General features: G+C 43.9%; 1 protein-coding gene across 2 annotated transcripts in view; it reads left to right on the forward strand.

Annotated features, from left to right (window-relative positions):
• LOC143298211 (uncharacterized) overlaps positions 1–21,203 on the forward strand; it is a 29,107-nt gene that overhangs the window by 1,293 nt on the left and 6,611 nt on the right. For both annotated transcript variants that reach the window (XM_076611003.1, XM_076611004.1), the window contains exons 2-15: positions 742–1,072; positions 2,132–2,206; positions 2,941–3,015; positions 3,206–3,323; positions 4,717–4,832; positions 5,781–5,982; positions 7,567–7,645; positions 8,841–9,016; positions 9,767–9,843; positions 10,664–10,806; positions 12,816–13,141; positions 14,308–14,422; positions 17,886–18,042; positions 20,080–20,224. In XM_076611003.1, coding sequence (XP_076467118.1) covers positions 762–1,072; positions 2,132–2,206; positions 2,941–3,015; positions 3,206–3,323; positions 4,717–4,832; positions 5,781–5,982; positions 7,567–7,645; positions 8,841–9,016; positions 9,767–9,843; positions 10,664–10,806; positions 12,816–13,141; positions 14,308–14,422; positions 17,886–18,042; positions 20,080–20,224 — 2,115 coding nt within the window. In that variant the 5' untranslated portion in view covers positions 742–761. The remainder of the gene's footprint in view (positions 1–741; positions 1,073–2,131; positions 2,207–2,940; positions 3,016–3,205; positions 3,324–4,716; positions 4,833–5,780; positions 5,983–7,566; positions 7,646–8,840; positions 9,017–9,766; positions 9,844–10,663; positions 10,807–12,815; positions 13,142–14,307; positions 14,423–17,885; positions 18,043–20,079; positions 20,225–21,203) is intronic.

Raw genomic sequence — 21,203 nt, forward strand, 5'->3', positions numbered from 1 at the left:
TTGAATGATTTGTAATTTGTAATATTTTTCTTTTATATAAAGCGCCCTGAGCTCCTGGAGAGAAAGGGTGCTATATAAATCTACATTATTATTATTATTATAATTGTTATTATTATTATTATCATTATCATTATGTAGGAACACTTGAATGGAAGCTACTGGACATGATAAAGTTATTTGTAACCCCTCTGTATGTCTGTGTCTCACATAATTAAACCCCTTTTGAAATGAGTCTGCATGATAAGACAAAATCTTTGCTATCCCCAAATCACAGCATTTTGATTGTGTGTGTGTGTGTGTGTGTAAGAAAGTGAAGACCTGTTGTGGTGTGTGTGTGTGTGTGTGTGTGTGTGTGTGTGTGTGTAAAAGAAGATAAGAGAGTGGAAAGACCTGTTACAAAAGTGAAGAATTGCCCTTCCTTTTAAGTTCTCTCAAAAACAAAACAAAATAAAATCCTCATGGAGTCATGCAGAGCCTGCACCACTAATTCTACACCGGCTGTCAAACCTGTCAGTGAGTTTAAAACCAAGGCGAAAAAAATAAGTTACCAGAGTGTTCCTGAGCTGTGTGAGACTGATTTATAAATTATAGCATGTCAGTTTGAAGACAGAAAATAGTAATGTGACCAGTGATTTACCAACTTGAAATGTTCACCGTACTATTCTTCAGCTCTGTGTGTGTGTGTGTGTGTGTGTGTGTGTGTGTGTGTGTGTGTGTGTGTGTGTTTTTCACCACTTGCAGAGGCCTGAGAAGTGATAGCCATGGTTGATGTCTACCAACACTCTGGAACAGTAGAGGCTGGTTCTAGTGACACCAGCAGCGACGATGAGCTTCAGGAGCAAGGCTTTGTCACCAGGCACAGTCAGAAGCAGAGCAGTTACCATGGTGGCCAGTATAGCTCAGGTGGTGTTCATCCCCGCTTCCTTCATACCCAGAGTTTGGAGGAGGAGGAGGAGAAGGACAGGGAAGGCAGCAGAAAGGGTGTGGACCCAGGGCCGTTTCGATACAACAAGCGTGTGTTCATAACAGCCCTGCCATGCCTTCTCCTGACCTTGGCCATGACTGGAGAGATGTGAGTTTGGGAGCTGGATATTGGGATTCAGTCTTCAGAATGATTTGAACACACACACACACACACACACACACACACACACACACACACACACTTGGCAGGAAATAGAACAAAGGAATGATAATAAAAGGCACCACTGGCCTGAAGGCAGCTAGGGACTCCAAGAGAAATGGTTGAGGAGGGGAAAGCATTTCAAATAACAGTGGGTGTGGAGAAGAAATGAATGGCCAGAATGTATCTGTGCAGAAGTGAGTGCAACAAAAAAAATCATATACCAGTCCAGAATGCAAACTGCAAAACGAGCACATTCCATAAGTCGCTCTGTTAACAAAAGAAAGTGCACAGAGAAAAACACAAATGGCCAACACGGCTATGAATAATTTGCTTCTTTCTGTAGCAGAGACCGACGGTTCCCCAGAATAAAAACATTGATTACACCAATATTCACTCATCCATAATCTCATCAATCATGTCCAGGATACTGTTATCCTTTTGTGAAATCAAGAATTTCAGCCATGTGTATTACTTGATTAAGATCTATCAGCACGAAAATAAATAACAACAGAAATCATTTATACAGAGAGGGGCATGGTGGGGTGGGGGTTCAGTGGGTTGGAGGGTAGGTGAAAACACACAAGCTGTGAGGAAATCTGAGACAATAATTTTCCTGTTTACATTCACCCATGTCTGTGTATCACAGTGTAGTGGTGGAACAGTGAGGTGAAGGGCATGTCTATCAGAGACAGGGCATCAGCAGTAGTGTAGAGATGCTAACTGTTATGATTTTGCTGTATTTTGTTACGCTGGATCACAGTTTGTTCCAACGTTATGCCAACATCAAAATTGTTCTGACAAGTTCATTTTTGACTTCATAGCATCTCAAGAATGCATCAAGTTATTGACTGACACTTGCTTCAGTGTGCCCCTCTCAGGTGACCTCATGAGGAAGTATTAGCCGAGCATCAATAAGAGACTGGACAGTGGAAAACAGACCTGCTGTAACTTGACAGGGGCTGGCATCTCGGGTACGGTGTGAAATGGCCATTGTCTGTGTCACAGGCTGGTGTTGCTGGTCAGTGTGGGAGGCCTGGTCATCGTGCTCATGACCCACATGAGTCAGGAGGTGGGCAGAAAGTGAGTTGGTCCACTGGTTCTGTAGACAAGAGGTAGAACAGTCTGTGGTAGTGAGTATACATGTGTTGTTGTGTGAAATGTTTTGTGTTGCTGATGTGTGTGTGTGTGTGTGTGTTTATGTGTGTGTGTTTATGTGTGTGTGTGTGTGTGTTCAAGTAGTTGTGTTGCTCAGGAACACATCTGCCCTCTTCAGCTTTTGTGTGTGTGTGTGTGTGTGTGTGTGTGTGTGTTCAAGTAGCTATGTTGCTCAGGAATACATCTGCCCTCTTCAGCTTCCATATTAAAAAAAAGTTTTTATGCCTTTGATTTGATTGATGTCTGTATGTGTGTTGTCATTGTCCTGTAATGGTATGATAGTCATTTTCGACTTTGACCATCAGAACAGTAGAGGAGGTAACTGCTGTCCCGACTAATTGGGTTAGAATTTGATTATAGTGGAGCGTGCCTTACAGTTACAGGTATGGTTGGGCTACACCACACCAGCTTCCTAGTAGAACAAATGAAAAAATGGTGCCTGAACACAACATTGTGTCCTCATCATCTTAAGGTACCTTTGATCTTACACCATTTATGATTATTTTCAAACTTCCTGATATCGTATTACTTGGCACAAAATTGCTATCTGTGTGTGTGTTTGGTGGGGGAGGTGGGGCATGTAGATCTGTATATAAGTATAATATATATGCATAAGTGCATCTACAGATGATTGTTTCAGCTTGGCTTCATTTGTGCAGGTGTGTTGTGATGTTCGCTCTTCTCTTCATCCCATGTCAGATTCTGGTCATCGGTACCATCCTGCCCTTGCTCTGGCAAGTCATTTTTTTTGGAATACTCAAGTCATGTATGTGTTTGATAATCAACTCTGTGTGTGTGTGTGTGCTGTGTGTGCATGTGTGCATAAAAGACATAAAATGCTTAAATGTTACCTTGAAGTTGACCACACATACAATACTCACAGAGAAAAAGATTTATCTTTGTGTTCTGTCTTGATTCCCTCAGGCTGTCTTTGTGGAACGTGTTGGTGGTCAGCCTCATGAACATGTTCTGTATACTGACCGGTGGCTGGGTCATTCTGCAGTTTGCGGCCTTCAGGAAGGAGGAGCCAGAGCTCTGCAGGGTGAGTCTCAGTGTGTGTGTGTGTTTGTGGTGTGTGTGTGTGTGTGTGTTTGTGGTGTGTGTGTGTTAGTGTTGGTGTGTTTATGTGTGTCTGGAGTGGTAGGCTGAGCACTTTAACAACGTCCTCAACCATTCTGCCGACATCAAAGACGAGGCCATTGCTCGTTAGAGATCAGTGAGGACCTTGACACCATCCCCACAGTAGATGAAGTCAGGAAGGCAGTGAAGCAACTCTCCTGAGGCAAAGCGCCAGGATCCCATGCAATCCCTGCTGAGGTATACAAAGCAGGAGGCCCTGCCATGATGCAAAAGCTGACTGAACTCTTCCAGTCCATGTGGAACGAGGGACAGATCTCACAACATGTGAAAGATGCCAGCATAATCCACAGAGCAACCACCAGTCTTGCGATAACCACCAAGGCATCTCCCTCTTGTCAATTACTGGGAAGATTCTGGCTCATGTCCTGCTCAGCTGCCTTCTCAAACATCTTGAGCAAGGTCTCCTCCCAGAAAGCCAGTGTGGCTTCCGTGTTTAACGTGGGACTGCTGCAGACATGATTTTTGCTGCGCACCAACTCCAGGAAAAATGCCAAGAGCAAACAGTGACCTCTTCATGACCTTTGTCAGTCTGACCAAGGCTTTTGATACGGTCAGCAGAGAAGGCTTGTGGAAGATCATGGAGAAGTTTGGCTGCCCCAGCAAGTTCATCACAATGGCATGAGTTCTGGATGACAAAGATTAGTCAGAGGCCTTCCCAGTGACAAACCGCGTCAAACAAGGCAGTGTTCTTACGCCGACTCTGTTCAGAGTGAATGTATGTGTCCTCTTGTTCATCATGTTAACAGTGTGTGTGTGTGTGTGTGTGCGCGTGCGCGCGCGCGCATCTTCCTGTTCATCATATGAACATTGTGTATGTGTGTGTATTTGTTTGTGTTTGTTAGTGTGTGTTCTGTTAAACATTGTCACCACATTATCAGTCATTTCTTCTGTGTGTTGCCTTCCTAGAAATATATTGCAAGTCAGATGAATATTTTTCCTATTTTGATCATAGTACCATTTAAGATTTGCAGAAACCTTATTTAAGTTATGCAAATTTACTGTGGTTGCTACACAAAGTTATGGTCACACACACTCACACACACACACATGCACGCACACACACACACACACACACACACAAACAGAAACACACACACACACACACTCACACACACATGCTCACTCACTCACTCACTCACACATACACACGCGTGCATGTGCACGCGCAATTGTGTGGCATTGAAGTGTATTGGTGTTTCTGTGAACGCGTGTGGAGAGGTTTGAAATATGTTGTAATGGTTGTACATATTTTGTGTACTAAAAGTTTTTATTTTTTAAATATATTGGTGTTTCAGATGATGGAGTCAGGGCTGTTTGCACTGTACCCTTTTGTGTGCTGTGCTGTGGTCACCTGGGTACTGTCCACTGTGGTGTCCACTGTCTTCATCCCCTTTGTCTTCCTCTTCTTATGGTCAGTGACATTCTCTGTGTGTGTGTGTGTGTGTGTGTGTGTGTGTGTACCCTTTTGTGTGCTGTGCTGCGGTCACCTGGGTACTGTCCACTGTGGTGTCCACTTTCTTCATCCCCTTTGTCTTCCTCTTCTTATGGTCAGTGACCTTCTGTGTGTGTGTGTGTGTGTGTGTGTGTACCCTTTTACCCACGCGCGCGTGCACACACACACACACACACACACAGTTCTCAAGAATTTAAAAGGTGGATTGAACGTGGAATAAAAGTCTTCAGAGCTCTGGATTTCAACTTAAAAGTTCTGTAGTGTCGTCCTGATGGCAATAGCTCATAATACTTTGCTAAAATATGGGTGTCGTCAGTTGCTATCTGACTGCTTTTTTTAACCACTCGACTTTCATACATCTCTTGCATACTAGCTTGTTTCACTCCCACAATTTTACTGCATACACTCATGACATCGTTCAAAACACGCTTACTCCTCACTCCCAAACTTCCATACCAGCACATAAATGAAACTGTGAGCACAGACTCGATACAGCATCGATAATAACTTTGAAGAATAGTTGAATTTATACTAACATTTCTAAGCTTCTGTAAACAAAAAATTCTAGAATTGACATTTCTTATGAATGGAATCAACATTTCTGTCAAAAGTCAGCTTATTGTCTAAGATGGTCCCTAAATATCTGTATTCATTGACCCTCTCCACTGTTTGACCATCAATAACAAGGTTAGCTACAGGCAAGGGGTCTTTCCGAAAATCTATTAACATTTCTTTTGTTTTCAATATCATTATTATTATCATTATTATTATTATCATTATCATTATTATTATTATTATTATCATTATCATTATTGTTATTATTATTATTATTATTGTTATTATAATTTATTGTTAGTTCAGTTTTTTTAAGGCTAAATATTCTCCCTGTGTGTTTTGGTGCGTCAGGTTTGTCTACCTCCAGCTGTACCTGATGCCAGCAGTGTCATCCTTCAAGCAAGCCGACAGCGGGGACGAAGACCTCAGCGTCCTGCAGCAGCCTGTCATCATCGCCATCGTCCTCGTCTTCATCCCCAGCGGTCCTGCCGTGCATGTCGTGATGACCTTGGCGGGGACCTCGCCTGCTGCTCTGTTCAGTTTGTCTTCTGTGGTGAGCGACTGGGATGACTGTTCTGTTGTTTGTTTTGTTGGTCTTCTCTGGTAAGTGGCTGGAATGATTGTACAATTTGTCTTCTGTGGTGATTGGAATGATTGTTTATTTGATCTTCTCTGATGAGCGACTGGAATGAATGTTCAGCTTGTCTTCTCTGGTGATTGGAATGATTGTTCAGTTGTTCTTCTCTGGTAAGTGATTGGAATGATTGTTCAGTTCTTCTCTGGTAAGTGATTGGAATGATTGTTCAGTTGGTTTTCTCTGTTAAATGATTGGAATGATTGTTCGGTTGGTCTAGTCTGGTGATAGGAATGATTGTTCATTTGGTTTTCTCTGGTGAGTGGAGTGATTGTTCAGTTGGTTTTCTCTGTTGATAGGAATGATTGTTCAGTTGGTTTTCTCTGTTGATAGGAATGATTGTTTGGTTGGTCTTCTCTTGTAAGTGATTGGAATGATTGATCTGTTGGTCTTCTCTGGTGAACAGAATGATTATTCAGTTGGTCTTCTCTGGTGAGTGATTGGAAGGATTGTTCTGTTGGTCTTCTCTGGTGAGTAATTGGAATGATTGTTCAGCTTTTCTCTGGTGAGTGATTGGAATGACTATTCTGTTGGTCTTCTCTGGGGAGTGATTGGAATGATTGTTCAGTTGGTCTTCTCTGGTGATTGAGATGACTGTTCAGTTGGTCTTCTCTAGTGAGTTATTGGAATGATTGTTCAGTTGGTCTTCTCTGGTGATTGAGATGACTGTTCAGTTGGTCTTCTCTGGTGAGTAATTGTAATGATTGTCCAGCTTGTCTTCTCTGCTGATCGGAATAATTGTTCAGTAGGTCTTCTCTGGTGAGTGGTTGGAATGACTGTTCTGTTGGTCTTCTCAGGTGATTGAGATGACTGTTCAGTTGGTCTTCTCTAGTGAGTTATTGGAATGATTGTTCAGTTGGTCTTCTCTGGTAAGTGACTGGAATGATTGTTCTGCTGTTCTTTTCTGGAGACTGATTGGAATGATTGTTCAGTTGGTCTTTTCAGGTGAGTGATTGGAATGACTGTCTGTTGATCGTCTCTGGTGATTGAGATGATTGTTCAGTTGGTAATCTCTAGTGATTGGAATGATTGTTCAGCTGGTCTTCTCTAGTGAGTTATTGATCGATTGTTCAGTTGGTCTTCTCTGGTGAGTAATTGGAATGATTGTTCTGCTTTTCTCTGGTGAGTGACTGGAATGACTTCTGTTCATCTTCTCTGGTGATTGGAATGATTATTCAGTTGGTCTTCTCTGGTGATTGGAATGATTATTCAGTTGGTCTTCTCTGGTAATTGAAATGATTGTTCAGTTGGTCTTCTCTGGTAATTGAAATGACTGTTCTGTTGCTCTTCTCTGGTGATTGGAATGATTGTTCTGCTGGTCTTCTCTGGTGAGTAACTGGAGTGATTGTTTAGTTTTTCTTCTCTTGTCAGTTATTAGAATGATTGTTCTGTTTCATTTCTCATGATCAGTAATCAGAATTTGTGTGTATGTGCATCTGTGCGCATGCATGAATGTGTGTTTGCACAAGTGTGTATTTGCATTATATGTTTATATGTTGTCAGGCCATACTGTGTGAACTGCTGTGTCTGGGTCTGTTCCTGTCCACTCTGCTCAGCCTTCGTCAGTTGTGTGATTTTGTGGGTAAGTCATGATTTGTGGTTCTGAGTCACTACTCGGCATTGTTCTTCTGTTGAGGAGAGGGAAGGAACAATTTATATTTGAATGCATTCGATGAAACAGAAATCTTTTGAATAAGCTTGTGTTTCTGTTTGTCATCATGTCAAAAGTAAATTTATCTGAAATAAATAATGTGATTTGGCTTATCTGGGGGAGTATGGGTGAGTGGGGTGAACACAACACCACTAAAATGGTATGGAAACAAGTGCAGGAATGACTAAAAGTGGTTGACAAAATAAACTGTGGAGAAAACAGGAACTACTGAGTGTGGTCATGCTCTTCAGTAATTTGCTGGCTCTATGAGGCAACTTGCTGTGTCTGACCAAATGCCTGGCCACACAGAACACCACTGTGTTTTGGGCAGTGCTCAGTACAAGGGAAATAATTCTGCACGCCACATCCACTCACTCATGCGCTGAAAAACAAAAAAAGCAGAAAACGTCTCAAACTTTCCTCCCCAAATAGTGACATTCTCACATTGATGTTTCACTGAAAAGCATAACACCCTCTTCAATGAAAGGCTACAGAGTATTATGAAAGTGAAGACATTAATCAGAATTGATGGTATTTTCTTTGGGATGCAAAGAAGGTATCAAATGGGTCAGTCAGAACAGGCAAACAAAGATTTCCAGGCTTCCCATTGTCACTTATGTCACGTAATGCCAGACACTGAGAGAGGGAGAGTTTGTTTGCATATACACATGCATTGCTGATTGTTCAGGTGCTGTTTCAGTTTCTGTTTCAGTTTCTCAAAGAGGCGTCACTGTGTTTGGATGAATCCATATATGCTACACCACATCTGCTAGGCAGATGCCTGACAGCAGCATAACCCAATGTGCCTTTAGGCCTTGAGTGCACATACATATATTTGTATACCAATCAGAATGGATTTCTATAGAATCTGCGGGACCATGGGTTCCTTTTCAGTGCACCAAGCGCGTGCTGCACACGGGACCTCAGTTTTTTGTCCAGTCCGAATGACTAGATGCTCGGTTTGATTTTCAAGTCAAACTTGGGAGAAAGGGTAGAGAGCAGGATTCGAACCCAGACCCTCACGGACATTCTGCCACCTTGCTCCTTAAAAAGGATGGTGGGTGGGAGGGGCTTGTCCAGGATGGTGCATGTTTGTGTAACAGCACAGCCTTGTGTATTTGTACAGGGAAGCCTCATGCATTGATGGTACAGATGAGGTGGGGAAGTGGGGTGGGCGTGGTGCTGTTGGCCTACCCCACCTTGCAGCACCTGGGCATGGTCTCCCACTTCCTCCACTCCCTGCCCCTTGCTGTTGCCGCCTTCGCCGCACTCGGCCTGGCCCTCAGTCTGCGGAGAGGAAAGGTAGGTATTATGTAAGCAGTTTTTGTAATGAGACCTCCTAAGGGTGAGGCTCAGGCAGTGGTAAACTTGTTTACATACGTACTGCCAATTGTGCATGTAGGGTAGCAATGGAGATTGGCCACTCTCTTGTCTGTTTTGGGCCAGTCTGTGAATGGTGCCCCTGGTGTGCTTCAGGGTCTTGAGTTCTCCTTCATTTGTTCTGTGCTGTGTGGTCTTTGACCTTCCTCTTTTGTGCTGCCTTGTGGTGCCCAGTGAAGGGCTGTCCAGGTGATGTTATATTGCATTCTTTGTATGACGTTTTCACATCATTTCCACCACCTTCTCAGGCTGTAGAAATCGTGGACTTTCAATCTGAGGGCCTCGGGTTTAAATCTCGGTAATGGTGCCTGGTGGGTACAGGGTGGAGATTTTTCTGATCTCCCAGGTCAACATATGTGCAGACATGCTTGTGCCTGAATCCCCTTCGTGTGTAAACGCATGCATAAGATCAAACATGCACGTTAAAGATCCTGTAATCCATGTCAGCGTTCGGTGGGTTATGGAAACAAGAACATACCCAGCATACACCCCCTCGAAATTGAAGTATTGCAGCCTACATGGTGGGGTAAATACAGTCATACATGTGAAAGCCCACTTGTGTACATACGAGTGAACGTGGGAGTTGCAGTCCATGAATGAAGAAGAGAAGAAGAAGTCCGAAGGCAGGGATGCCTCCTTGAGAAACTGAATCTGTGTGTGTGTGTGTTGCAGGTGTTGCCTCTGTCTCTGATGGTGGTGGTCATGGTGTTGATGTGCCTGTGGCTTCACCAGCTGCCCTGGACCCTGTCGTATCCTTCAGTCCCTGAGTGAAAGGTGTTGGGTGGGGTTGGGGAGGAAAAAATGGAGAGAGAGACTTTAGCAGTGCCAACACACCTCAACGTGAGTGTGGGCTTTTGCTCTTTTTGTGTGTGTGTGTGTGTATTGTGTGTGTGTGTGTTGTTGATTCCTGTATCTGTGCATGTGTGAAGGCATCACACACATGCATGAATGTGGGCTTCTGTCTGTTTATCTGTGTGTGTGTGTGCGCGCGCGCGCGTGTGTGTGTGTGTGTGTGAGTGTGTGTTGTGTATGTGGGGAAAATGGGGGTGCGGTGGGGGACAGTGCAACAATATATGTGTGAGTACAGGGGTGTGAGTGGGTGGGTTTACGTTTATTTTGATAATGTGGTGCTGTTGTCACATGCTTTGGTGTCTGGATGTTTTCCAAGAGGTAACTGCGTATAAATATTCCTTATTATGATGAAAATAATTGTTATTGTTGTTGTTATTATTTCAGTTGTTATTATTATTATTATGATTATTATTATCATCATAATAGTACATAATAGTAATAACAATAAGCAGTAGTAGTAGTAGTGGTATTAATATCATTATCATTATAAGAATGATAATGATAATTAGTATCAGTAGTAATGGTATGATTATTATTTTTAATTATTGTTATCATCATCATCATTATTATGATTATCATTATTCATACAGGTGGACCAAGAGAAGGAGAGAGAAAAAAAAAGATGCTTGATACTCTTCCTTGCAGAGAACTGTCCTAACCCTTCCAGGCAATGTTCCATGCCTGTGACTGTTGTTGCTTTCCTTGACAACGAAACAGTTACAGTTTCCTGGGCATGTTGCCTTTGGGGAGCGTGAACACGCTGGTGGGGGTGAACTTTGTGCTGTGCCTGCTGGCCATGTTTGCTGCCTGGCACTGGTCCATGGAGCTCTTTGGGGCCCTGCTGCTGCTGCAGTCTGCAGGTAGGGTCTGTGTGGGGGTCTGGGTTGGTGGGCTGTCTCAGGTATGGTCTCTGTGGGTAGGTGGGGGGGGGGGGGAGGTTTTGGGTATGGCTGTGTTTGTGTGGGGGTAGGGGTGTGGGGGGTTGTCAGGGTTATGGGTAGGTGGAGTGTCTTGGGTACAGCTGTGTGTGGGTCAGGTTGGGTAGGGAGGTTTTGGGTATGGCTGTGTGTGTGGGGTGGTGGTGGTGGGGGGAGGGGTTATTGGTAGGTGGAGTGACTGGGATAAAGCTGTGTATGGGTGAGGGTAGGTAGGGAGGTTTTGGGTATGGCTGTGTGTGTGTGTGTGTGGGAGAAGGGCGGGGGGGGGGGGTGGGAGAGGGTCAGGGTTATGGGTAGGTGGAGTGACTCGGGTACAGGTGTGTGAGGGTCAGGGTAGGTGAGGTATTTCAGGCACAGCTTTGCAGGGATCAGGGTAAGTAGGGTATTTGGGGTATGTCTGTGTGGGGGTCAGGGTAGGTAAGGAGGTTTTGGGTATGGCCGAGTGTGTGTGTCTGTGGGAGATAGGGCAGGGTTCAGGGTTATGGGTAGGGTGGAGTGACTCGGGTACAGCTGTGTGAGGGTCAGGGTAGGTGGGGTATTTCAGGCACAGCTGTGCAGGCGTCAAGTCTGGTTGGGTATTTCGGGTATGTCTGTGTGGGGTGTCAGGGTAGATGGTGTGTCTCAGGTATGTATGTGTTTGTGGGGAGGTGAGGGGGTGGGTCAAGGTTTTGGGTAGGTGGGGTGTCTGGGGTACGGCTGTGTGGGGGTCAGGGTAGGTGGGGTGTCTTTGGTACGGCTGTGTGGGGGTCAGGGTAGCTGTGGTGTCTTTGGTACGGCTGTGTGGGGGTCAGGGTAGGTGGGGTGTCTTTGGTACGGCTGTGTGGGGGTCAGGGTAGCTGTGGTGTCTTTGGTACGGCTGTGTGGGGGTCAGGGTAGCTGTGGTGTCTTTGGTACGGCTGTGTGGGGGTCAGGGTAGGTGGGGTGTCTTGGGTATGGCTGTGTGGGGGTCAGGGTAGCTGTGGTGTCTTTGGTACAGCTGTGTGGGGGTCAGGGTAGGTGGGGTGTCTTGGGTATGGCTGTGTGGGGGTCAGGGTAGCTGTGGTGTCTTTGGTACAGTTGTGTGGGGGTCAGTGTAGGTGTGGTGTCTTGTGTGGGGGTCAGGGTAGGTGTGGTGTCTTGGGTACGACTGTGTGGGGGTCAGGGTAGGTGAGGTGTCTTTGGTATGGCTGTGTGGGGGTCAGGGTAGCTGTGTTGTCTTTGGTATGGCTGTGTGGGGGTCAGGGTAGGTGTGGTGTCTTGTGTGGGGGTCAGGGTAGGTGTGGTGTCTTGTGTGGGGGTCAGGGTATGTGGGGTGTCTTTGGTACAGCTGTTTGGGGGTCAGGGTAGGTGTGGTGTCTTAGGTATGTCTGTGTGGGGTATGGGTAGGTTGGGTATCTAGGGTATGTCTGTGTGGGGTCTAGGAAGGTGGGGTGTCCTGTGTGGGGGTCAGGGTAGATGGGGTGTCTTGGGTATGTCTGTGTGGGGTCTAGGAAGGTGGGGTGTCTTGTGTGGGGGTCAGGGTAGGTGGGGTCTCTTGGGTATGTCTGTGTGGGGTCTAGGAAGGTGGGGTGTCTTTTGTGGGGGTCAGGGTAGGTTGTATGTCTAGGGTATGTCTGTGTGGGGTCTAGGAAGGTGGGGTGTCTTGTGTGGGGGTCAGGGTAGGTGGGGTGTCTTGGGTATGTCTGTGTGGGGTCTAGGTAGGTGGGGTGTCTTGTGTGGGGGTCAGGGTAGGTGGGGTGTCTTGGGTATGTCTGTGTGGGGTCTAGGTAGGTGGGGTGTCTAGGGTATGTGTGTGTGGTGGGTCAGGGTAGGTGTGGGGTCTCAGGTAGGGCTTTTTTGGTTAGGATGGGTGTGGTGTCTTGGCTGTGTTTTTTGGGGGGTTTGTCAGTTTTTGATGAAGAAAAAAGAAAAGAAAGAAAGAAAGAAAAGAAAAAAATAATCTGGTGTTCCAGTGACCACAGTGTGTGAATCGGGGCTGTACCAAGCAGGCCTCTACCCACTGCCCACCTACCAGCTCACAGGGGTGGTTGCCACCTACATGCTGTACCGCCTGCACACGGCCAATAAGATTGCTCGTAACACGGCAGCCACGGCCTGCACCGTACAGCTGACCAAGACGACAGTGGGCGCCGTGGGGTACGTGAGGAGGCTGGGGTTCGGGGAGCAGGCAGGTGATGCGAACGTTACGGCGGTGGATTTCGTCACCATGCTGTGGTTCGTGGGAATGCTGGTCCGGCTGTTTGTCTACGAGGCCAAAGAGGAGGTGACTCTTTCTCAGGTGAGAGGGGGGTCAGGGGGGGGGGGGGGGGGGGGTGACGGGGTTGGGGGTGGGGTGGGGTGGAGGAATGGATGGTGAGATTTATCTGGTTTCAGCTACTTGTCTTTCCCTGTGCACTCTGTTTTTATTGTACTTACCTTTTATTATTATGATTATCATTATCTATTTATTTATTAATTTTAATTTAATTTTATTTATTCATTTTTTTGATTTTTGAAAATTCATAAAGATTATTTTGTTTATTTAGTAAGTTTGGTTTAGTTTTATTCTTTTATTAATTTTTTCCTTAAGGCCTGATTAATCGCGTTGAGTTACACTGCTGGTCAGGCATTTAGAAAAAAATTGTTATGTTATTTCATTTTATTTTATTTTGTTTATACATTTAAGAAATAAATTATTATCATTTATATATGTATTTTAGTTCAGTTTTATTTTTTTGTTATTCTTTTTCTCAAGGCCTGATCAGTTGCGTTGGGTTACACTGCTGGTCAGGCATCTGCTCAGTAGATGTGGTGTCGCATATATGGGTTAGTCGGAACACAGCGATGTCTCTTTGAGAAACTGAACTGAACTGAACGGAACTGTGTTTTTTTCCCCTTTATGTATGTGTGTAGAAAAAGTGAACATCATTCGTCAGTGTGTGTATGTGATTTTGTTTCTTAGATTGTTGTGTTGCTGTTTGTGTTTGGTTGTTGTCCACATTGGTTCTTTGTTCCAGTCATTGTATGTTGCTGAGTTTGTTTTGGTTGTGTTGAATTCTTCCTTTTTTTCTTTGCTGTCTCCTTCTCTTCCTTTCTTGCTTTTATTCCTTCCGATGTTCTATTTCTTCTTCTTTTTTTTTCTATGCTTTCTTGTCCTGCTTCCTGTATGTCTATGATTCAGTCAGTCTGCTCATCGAAGGATTTTGTCACTATTTTTACCTGATGCGTTTTTGGGTTTTTTGGGGGTTTTGCTTACCCCTGAAAACGGAGTATGGCTGCGTACATGGCAGGGTAAGAACGGTTAAACATGTAAAAACCCACTCATGTACATATAAGAGAACGTGGGAGTTGCAGCCCATAAGCGAATAAGAAGAAGTTTGTTTTCTTTTATTTTTTCTGGAAGAATTTTATCCAGTTCCTCAAACGGTGCACACAACAAACACTTGTTGTTCGGCATTTCTACAGATGGTGAAAGACATCACCTTGCTGCTGGTGTCCATGGCGACCGCCAGCCAATCAGTGCTGGTGCCTCTGGGTCAGCTGATGCTCCAGACTGACCCTTCAAGGGCTGACCTGATGGGTGAGTGAGGGAGGGATGGAGGGGGGGGGGGGAGTGTGTGGGGAGTGAACGGCTTCACTTCTTCGGACGTTGCTGGTCTCCTTTCTTTGTTTGCTGTACCACAAGCCAGGGGTGATGATTGGGTTGTGCTTTTTTTTTTTGCTGCCCCATCATCTGCACCATTTCATTGGCATTACTCGCACACTGCTCATTCCGAGTCCCCCGTACATGGCCACACCCGGGTTTGTCTGTCTCAGTCCCAGCGCCGGCAGTCCACAGGGAACCATCGATGTGGGGTCGCTAGGAGGCCACACACCAAAGGAGACCCTGCACTGCTTCTGAGTCACTTCGGTGGTGTTTGGTATTGCCTATTCTGATTAACGTACTTAGGACACCACCTACTGAGCCCTATGCTGACGACAGTAATGGCTTAGTCTTGGAGCCAGACTGAGTGAGTGTCTCCCCCAAAGTGGAGACCGCCACCACATCATTGGGGCTGTGCTTTGTTCAGCTGTTGATCTTCTGGTAACCGCAGAGAGGAAACGGTGATGTGCCGATTACATACTGGCCACACACTCCTCACACACTCCTATCTGCTAAAAAATGAAGAAGCTCCTTGGTGTATCCCTTGTCATGAACCTCTTACTGTGAAACACTTATTAATTGACTGCTGGGATTTGAACGAGGTCCGACATAAACACTACACAGCTGAGTCCTTGAGAACACTGTTCAGGGATGTGCCTCCCTGGGCAGTAATGGACTTTTTAAGAGAAACAAATATTTTTAACAAGATTTAGATATTTTTAATTGCATGTTTTTTAAAAAAGGCATACTGTAAAGATTTGTTGTGGTCACAGCCCTGAGATGGCCTAAGTGGCTGGCTGGGCTGTAAACATAAAAATTTTAAATAAGATATTTTATTTACAGTTTTGAGAAGATTTTTTTGTTGAAACGTGGTAACAGCCCTGAGATGGCCTAAACGGTCGGCTGGGCTCTAAGCAACATGAATTGAATTGAATTGAGCTGTTGATCATTCTTGGTCTGTGTGAATTTCTGCAAGAAATGGGCTATGATTGTGTGGACTTTTTTAAATCGCATTTGCTTAGGCATCCATGCTCGTGTTTTCAGGGGCCAGGGGTAATGACGTGTTAGAATTATGGGTGTGCTTTATTCAGCTGTTGATCATTGTTGGTCGAAGACAATGTGTTGGCCTGTTGGTAACAACGCATCTGCCTAAGAAGTGAGAGAATCTGAGCGTACGGGATTGAGCCCCACATTTGCTATAATTTACTTCCCTTCAAGTAGACCTTGGGTGGTGGTCTGGAAGCTAGTCATTCAGATGAGATGATAAAGCTAGGTCTCTTATGTAGCATGCACTTAGCGCATATAAAAGAACCCATGGCAACAAGAGAATTGTCCCTGGGAAAATTTTATGGTAAAATCCACTCCAATATATGTTTGTGTAGGGGTATGTCTGTGTTTGTGTGCACTAGCACATGCGTCCGTGTGACTGAAGGCTGACAGAATTACACAGGAAACAAATGATGAGTCCTAAAGGCAGCTCTCAGTTGGCTCTACCCAGGTAGGTAGGCTGAAGTGCAAATGACTATGAGACTGTAAAGCACTTAGAACTTGGTCGCTGACTCAGTATAGGCGCAATATAAATATCCATATCTGTCAATCAATCAATCAAGAATCAAGATTGTAAAGTCATGCATATCCATATCAGTCAATGAAGAATCAAGGCTGTACAGTCATGCGTATCCACATCAGTCAATCAATCAATGAAGAATAAAGACTGTAAAGTCATGCATAACTATCCATATCAGTCAATGAAGAATGAAGACTGTAAAGTCATGCATAACTATCCATATCAGTCAATCAATCAATGAAGAATGAAGACTGTAAAGTCATGCATAACTATCCATATCAGTCAATCAGTCAACCAATGAAGAATGAAGACTGTAAAGTCATGCATAACTATCCATATCAGTCAATCAATCAATGAAGAATGAAGACAGTAAAGTCATGCATAACTATCCATATCAGTCAATCAGTCAATCAATGAAGAATGAAGACTGTAAAGTCATGCATAACTATCCATATCAGTCAATCAGTCAATGAAGAATGAAGACTGTAAAGTCATGCATAACTATCCATATCAGTCAATCAATGAAGAATGAAGACTGTAAAGTCATGCATAACTATCCATATCAGTCAGTCAATCAATGAAGAATGAAGACTGTAAAGTCATGCATAACTATCCATATCAGTCAATCAATCAATGAAGAATGAAGACTGTAAAGTCATGCATAACTATCCATATCAGTCAATCAATGAAGAATGAAGACTGTAAAGTCATGCATAACTATCCATATCAGTCAGTCAATCAATGAAGAATCAAGACTGTAAAGTCATGCATAACTATCCATATCAGTCAATCAATCAATGAAGAATGAAGACTGTAAAGTCATGCATGACTATCCATATCAGTCAATCAGTCAATGAAGAATGAAGACTGTAAAGTCATGCATATCTGTGTCAGTCAGTCAATCAATGAAGAATCAAGACTGTAAAGTCATGCGTATCCATTTTTATATATCAGTCAATCAGAGAAGAATCAAGACTGTGAAGTCATGCATATCCATATCAGTCAATGTCAATGAAGAATCAAGACTGTAAAGTCATGCATATCCATATCAGTCACTCAGAGAAGAATCAAGGCGGTAAAGTCATGCATATCCATATCAGTCACTCAGAGAAGAATCAAGGCGGTAAAGTCATGCATATCAATATCAGTCAATCAGAGAAGATTCAAGACTGTGAAGTCGTGCATATCCATATCAGTCACTCAGAGAAGAATCAAGACTGTAAAGTCATGCATATCAAATCAGTCAGTCAATCAGAGAAGAATCAAGGCGGTAAAGTCATGTGTATCCATATCAGTCTGTCAATCAGAGAAGAATCAAGGCTGTAGAGTCATGCGTGTCCATATATATATATATATATATATATATATATATATATATATATATATATATATATCAGTCAGTCAGGGAAGAATCAAGACTGAGGAAGGTGGCAAAATGGTTAAGACAATCATTTGCCAATACAGTGTCCCTGTGGGTCTGGTTTCAGATCCCGCTCTTGCCCTTTCTCCCAAGTTTGACTGGAAAATGGATCTAAGCATCGAGTGATTCAGATAAGACAATAAACCGTGGTGTCATGTGCAGCACGCACTTGGCGCACTGAAAAAGAACCCATGGCAATGAGAGTGTTGTCCTCTGGCAAAGTTCTGTTGAAGAAATCCTCTCTGATAGGTACACAAATATGTATGCATGCACTCAAGGCCTGACTAAGCGCATTGGGATTATGCTGCTGGTCAGGCATCTGCCTAGCAGATGTGGTGTAGCGTATATCGATTTTTCCAAACGTAGTGACGCCTCCTTGAGGCACTGAAAGTGAAAAGCTGTAATGTGTGCAGCACTATGGAGTGGAGTGGGGGGCATCCTCACCCTGCTGTGCGCCCTGCACGGCACCCAGGCATCAGAGGTCCGGCAGCAGCTGACGAAAGTGGCGGGGATGATGGGGGTGATGGGGACGCTGGTGTTTGTCATGCAGCCTGCGTTTGACCTGTCCCTGTATGTGTGTGATGCTTTCCTCTTGGAGGAGGGTTTGGAGGGGGGGCGGGGTGTCCTCTGCATGTTGTGTTTGTTTCGGGATGAATGTTATGTTGTTCATGCTCAGTGCTGTTCTTGGGTCTCTGTTTCTCCTTTTGTCTTCTCTTTACTTCATTGAGGACTTTCTGTATTTGGTTCTAGATTACTGTGCATCCTGCCTTTTCATTTTTCAACTTGTCATCTTTTTAAGCTGTCCATACTGCCTTTTTTTTTTCTTTTTTTTTGGGGGGGGGGTTACTTGTCTCAATTTTTTTTCTTCCAGATTATTTATTATATTGATTATTAATAATCAGAAAGCAATAATTTACTCAGTAAGGAATTCTGTATGCCCCTGTGGTGGGTTGTTATATTAGGGGGTTGGGTGGACATGAGGGGTTGATTTGGGTTTGTGGATGGAAAGTTGTGTTTTTACCAATTCTCTAGTACACAATGATCTTACCCACCCTCTTCACAAATATCCATACATATAGACGAGTGACTCATATTTTGGCAGTGACATGAGATGGGGCAGCTGATTCAGTGTCAATTTTTTGTGTGGTGTTTCACCAGGTAATTTGCAGAGCTTTTATTTTTTAAGTATGTGATTAGATGTTTGGTTTTTCATGTTGTTTGGACAAAACTTGACTTTACGTCAGTCACTTAAGTCTGAACTCCTTTGCTTATGTCTGTGAGTTTGTTTTTTTGTTTGTTTGTTTTTATCTTTGAATTCTGATGTGTGGACAGTTCTGTTTCTTTAGCATGGTTTCAAATCTGGTTTGGTCTTTATGTGGTTGGCTGGGCAGTAAACATCATCGACATTGTTTCTTTAAGTTTTGGCAAGTTTGACCCATATTAGACTACTACTACTAACTGCTGCTGTTGTTGCTGCTGCTGCTGCTGATGATGATAATAAATGATACTTCTACTGCTGCTGCTGCTGCTGCTTCTTCTTCTTCAACTACTACTACTGACAATAACAAGATTAACAGCACTACTACTACTGACAACAATGATAATAATCATAACTATAATAATAATGGTTATTATATGCAGATGGACGTCCTTACTTCCCAGTCAGGGAGACTGTGGCATTCACAACACAGAGTTATACACACATAGAGATATGTGCATCAAGTATACCATTCACAAACATGCGAGTGCACACACAAACATGCAAACAAACACACCTGCACCCCTCCCCCACCCACCCCACACACCCCCCTCCCCCTCCAGCCCCCCCCCCACACACACACACACAACCAGCAGAAGCCCAAGAAAGCACATTGGTCAATACGATGGTATGCAGAATGGAAGATGTGTGTTTTGAGGCAAGGCAAGAAGTTTATTTCATGTGCCCCACACAAAAAGCCCACATGGTGATTTCAAAGAGTAAACAAACACAAAAAGCCCACATGGTGATTTCAAAGAGTAAACAAACACAAAAAGCCCACACGGTGATTTCAAAGAGTAAACAAACACAAAAAGCCCACATGGTGATTTCAAAGAGTAAACAAACACAAAAAGCCCACACGGTGATTTCAAAGAGTAAACACACACAAAAAGCCCACATGGTGATTTCAAGGAGTAGACAAACACAAAAAGCCCACACGGTGATTTCAAGGAGTAAACAAACACAAAAAGCCCACACGGTGATTTCAAGGAGTAAACACACACAAAAAGCCCACACGGTGATTTCAAAGAGTAAACACACACAAAAAGCCCACACGGTGATTTCAAAGAGTAAACAAACACAAAAAGCCCACATGGTGATTTCAAAGAGTAAACAAACACAAAAAGCCCACAAGAGCAAACAAGTTAATAACACATTAACAAATCATTTCCCTTCACAATAGACAACATTATTTTCCTTGTCAATATAGAAAAGAGCTTTTAAACTGAACTGAGAAGGGTTCACTTAGTGTTAACATTCTGTGCATACGCACTGGATATTTTCTGCATTTTAGGTCAAGGAGAGAGAGAGGAAAAAAAAGACATGACTTAGAGTTGCCCTTTTCACAGGCTGTCGCTGTACCAGGGGAGTGAAGTTGTCAGCCTACTGGTGATGGGGGTGGTGGTGATGTGGGGGGTGGAGATGGGGCCGACACACACCCTGCTGGTCGCCGCCCTGTTGGGCCTGTGTCCTGGTCTCCACGCTGCCTGGATGGTGAGTCCTTTGGCAGGATGGTGAGATTCTTGAAGACCGTCATTACAAGAATTCGTGGGCTGCAAGTCCCACGTTAACTCGTATTCACGAGCGGACTTTCATGTGTATGACTGTTTTTACCCCCACCATGTAGGCAGTCATACTCCAGGTATGTTCTTGTTTCCATAACCCACCGAACACTGGCATGGATTACAGGAACTTAAACGTATGTATTTGATCTTCTGCTTGTGTACACACACGAAGGAGGTTCAGGCACTAGCAGGTCTGTACATCTGTTGACCTGGGAGGTTGGAAAAATCTCTACTCTTTACCTACCAGGCGCCGTGATTGGGATTTGAACCTGGGACCCTCTAATTGAAAGTTCAACGCTTTAACCATTTGGCAGTTGCACCTGTCGTTACAAGAATTTGACAACAGCCTTCATAATGGAGGAGTTTGTGGCCATGAGAAAGGGGGAGGAAGGGTGTGCCCACTCACCCTGCTTTTATGACTTGACTATGCAGTAACGCAGATCAAACATGAAAGATCCTGTAATCCATGTCAGTATCAGTATCAGTATCAGTAGCTCAAGGAGGCGTCACTGCGTTCGGACAAATCCATATATGCTACACCACATCTGCCAAGCAGATGCCTGACCAGCAGCGTAACCCAACGCGCTTAGTCAGGCCTTGAGGAAAAAAATTAAAATAAAAAATAATTAAAATTTTAAAAAAATTTAAAAAAACAAAAACAAACAAACAAACAAAGAAACAAACAGAAAATAAATAGATAAATAAATAAATGAATAAAATAAAAAGAAATAAGTAAATGTCAGTGTTTAGTGGGTCATGGAAACAAGAAAATACCCAGCATGCACACCCCTGAAAATGGAGTATGATTGCCTACATGGCCGGGTAAATAAGCAAAATGATCATACACATAAAATGTTCCATGTCTGTATATGTGTGCATGACTGAAACCTGATTGAATGACACAGGAA

Source organism: Babylonia areolata, chromosome 23, assembly GCF_041734735.1.
Source record: "Babylonia areolata isolate BAREFJ2019XMU chromosome 23, ASM4173473v1, whole genome shotgun sequence".
Taxonomy (NCBI): Eukaryota; Metazoa; Mollusca; class Gastropoda; order Neogastropoda; family Buccinidae; genus Babylonia; species Babylonia areolata.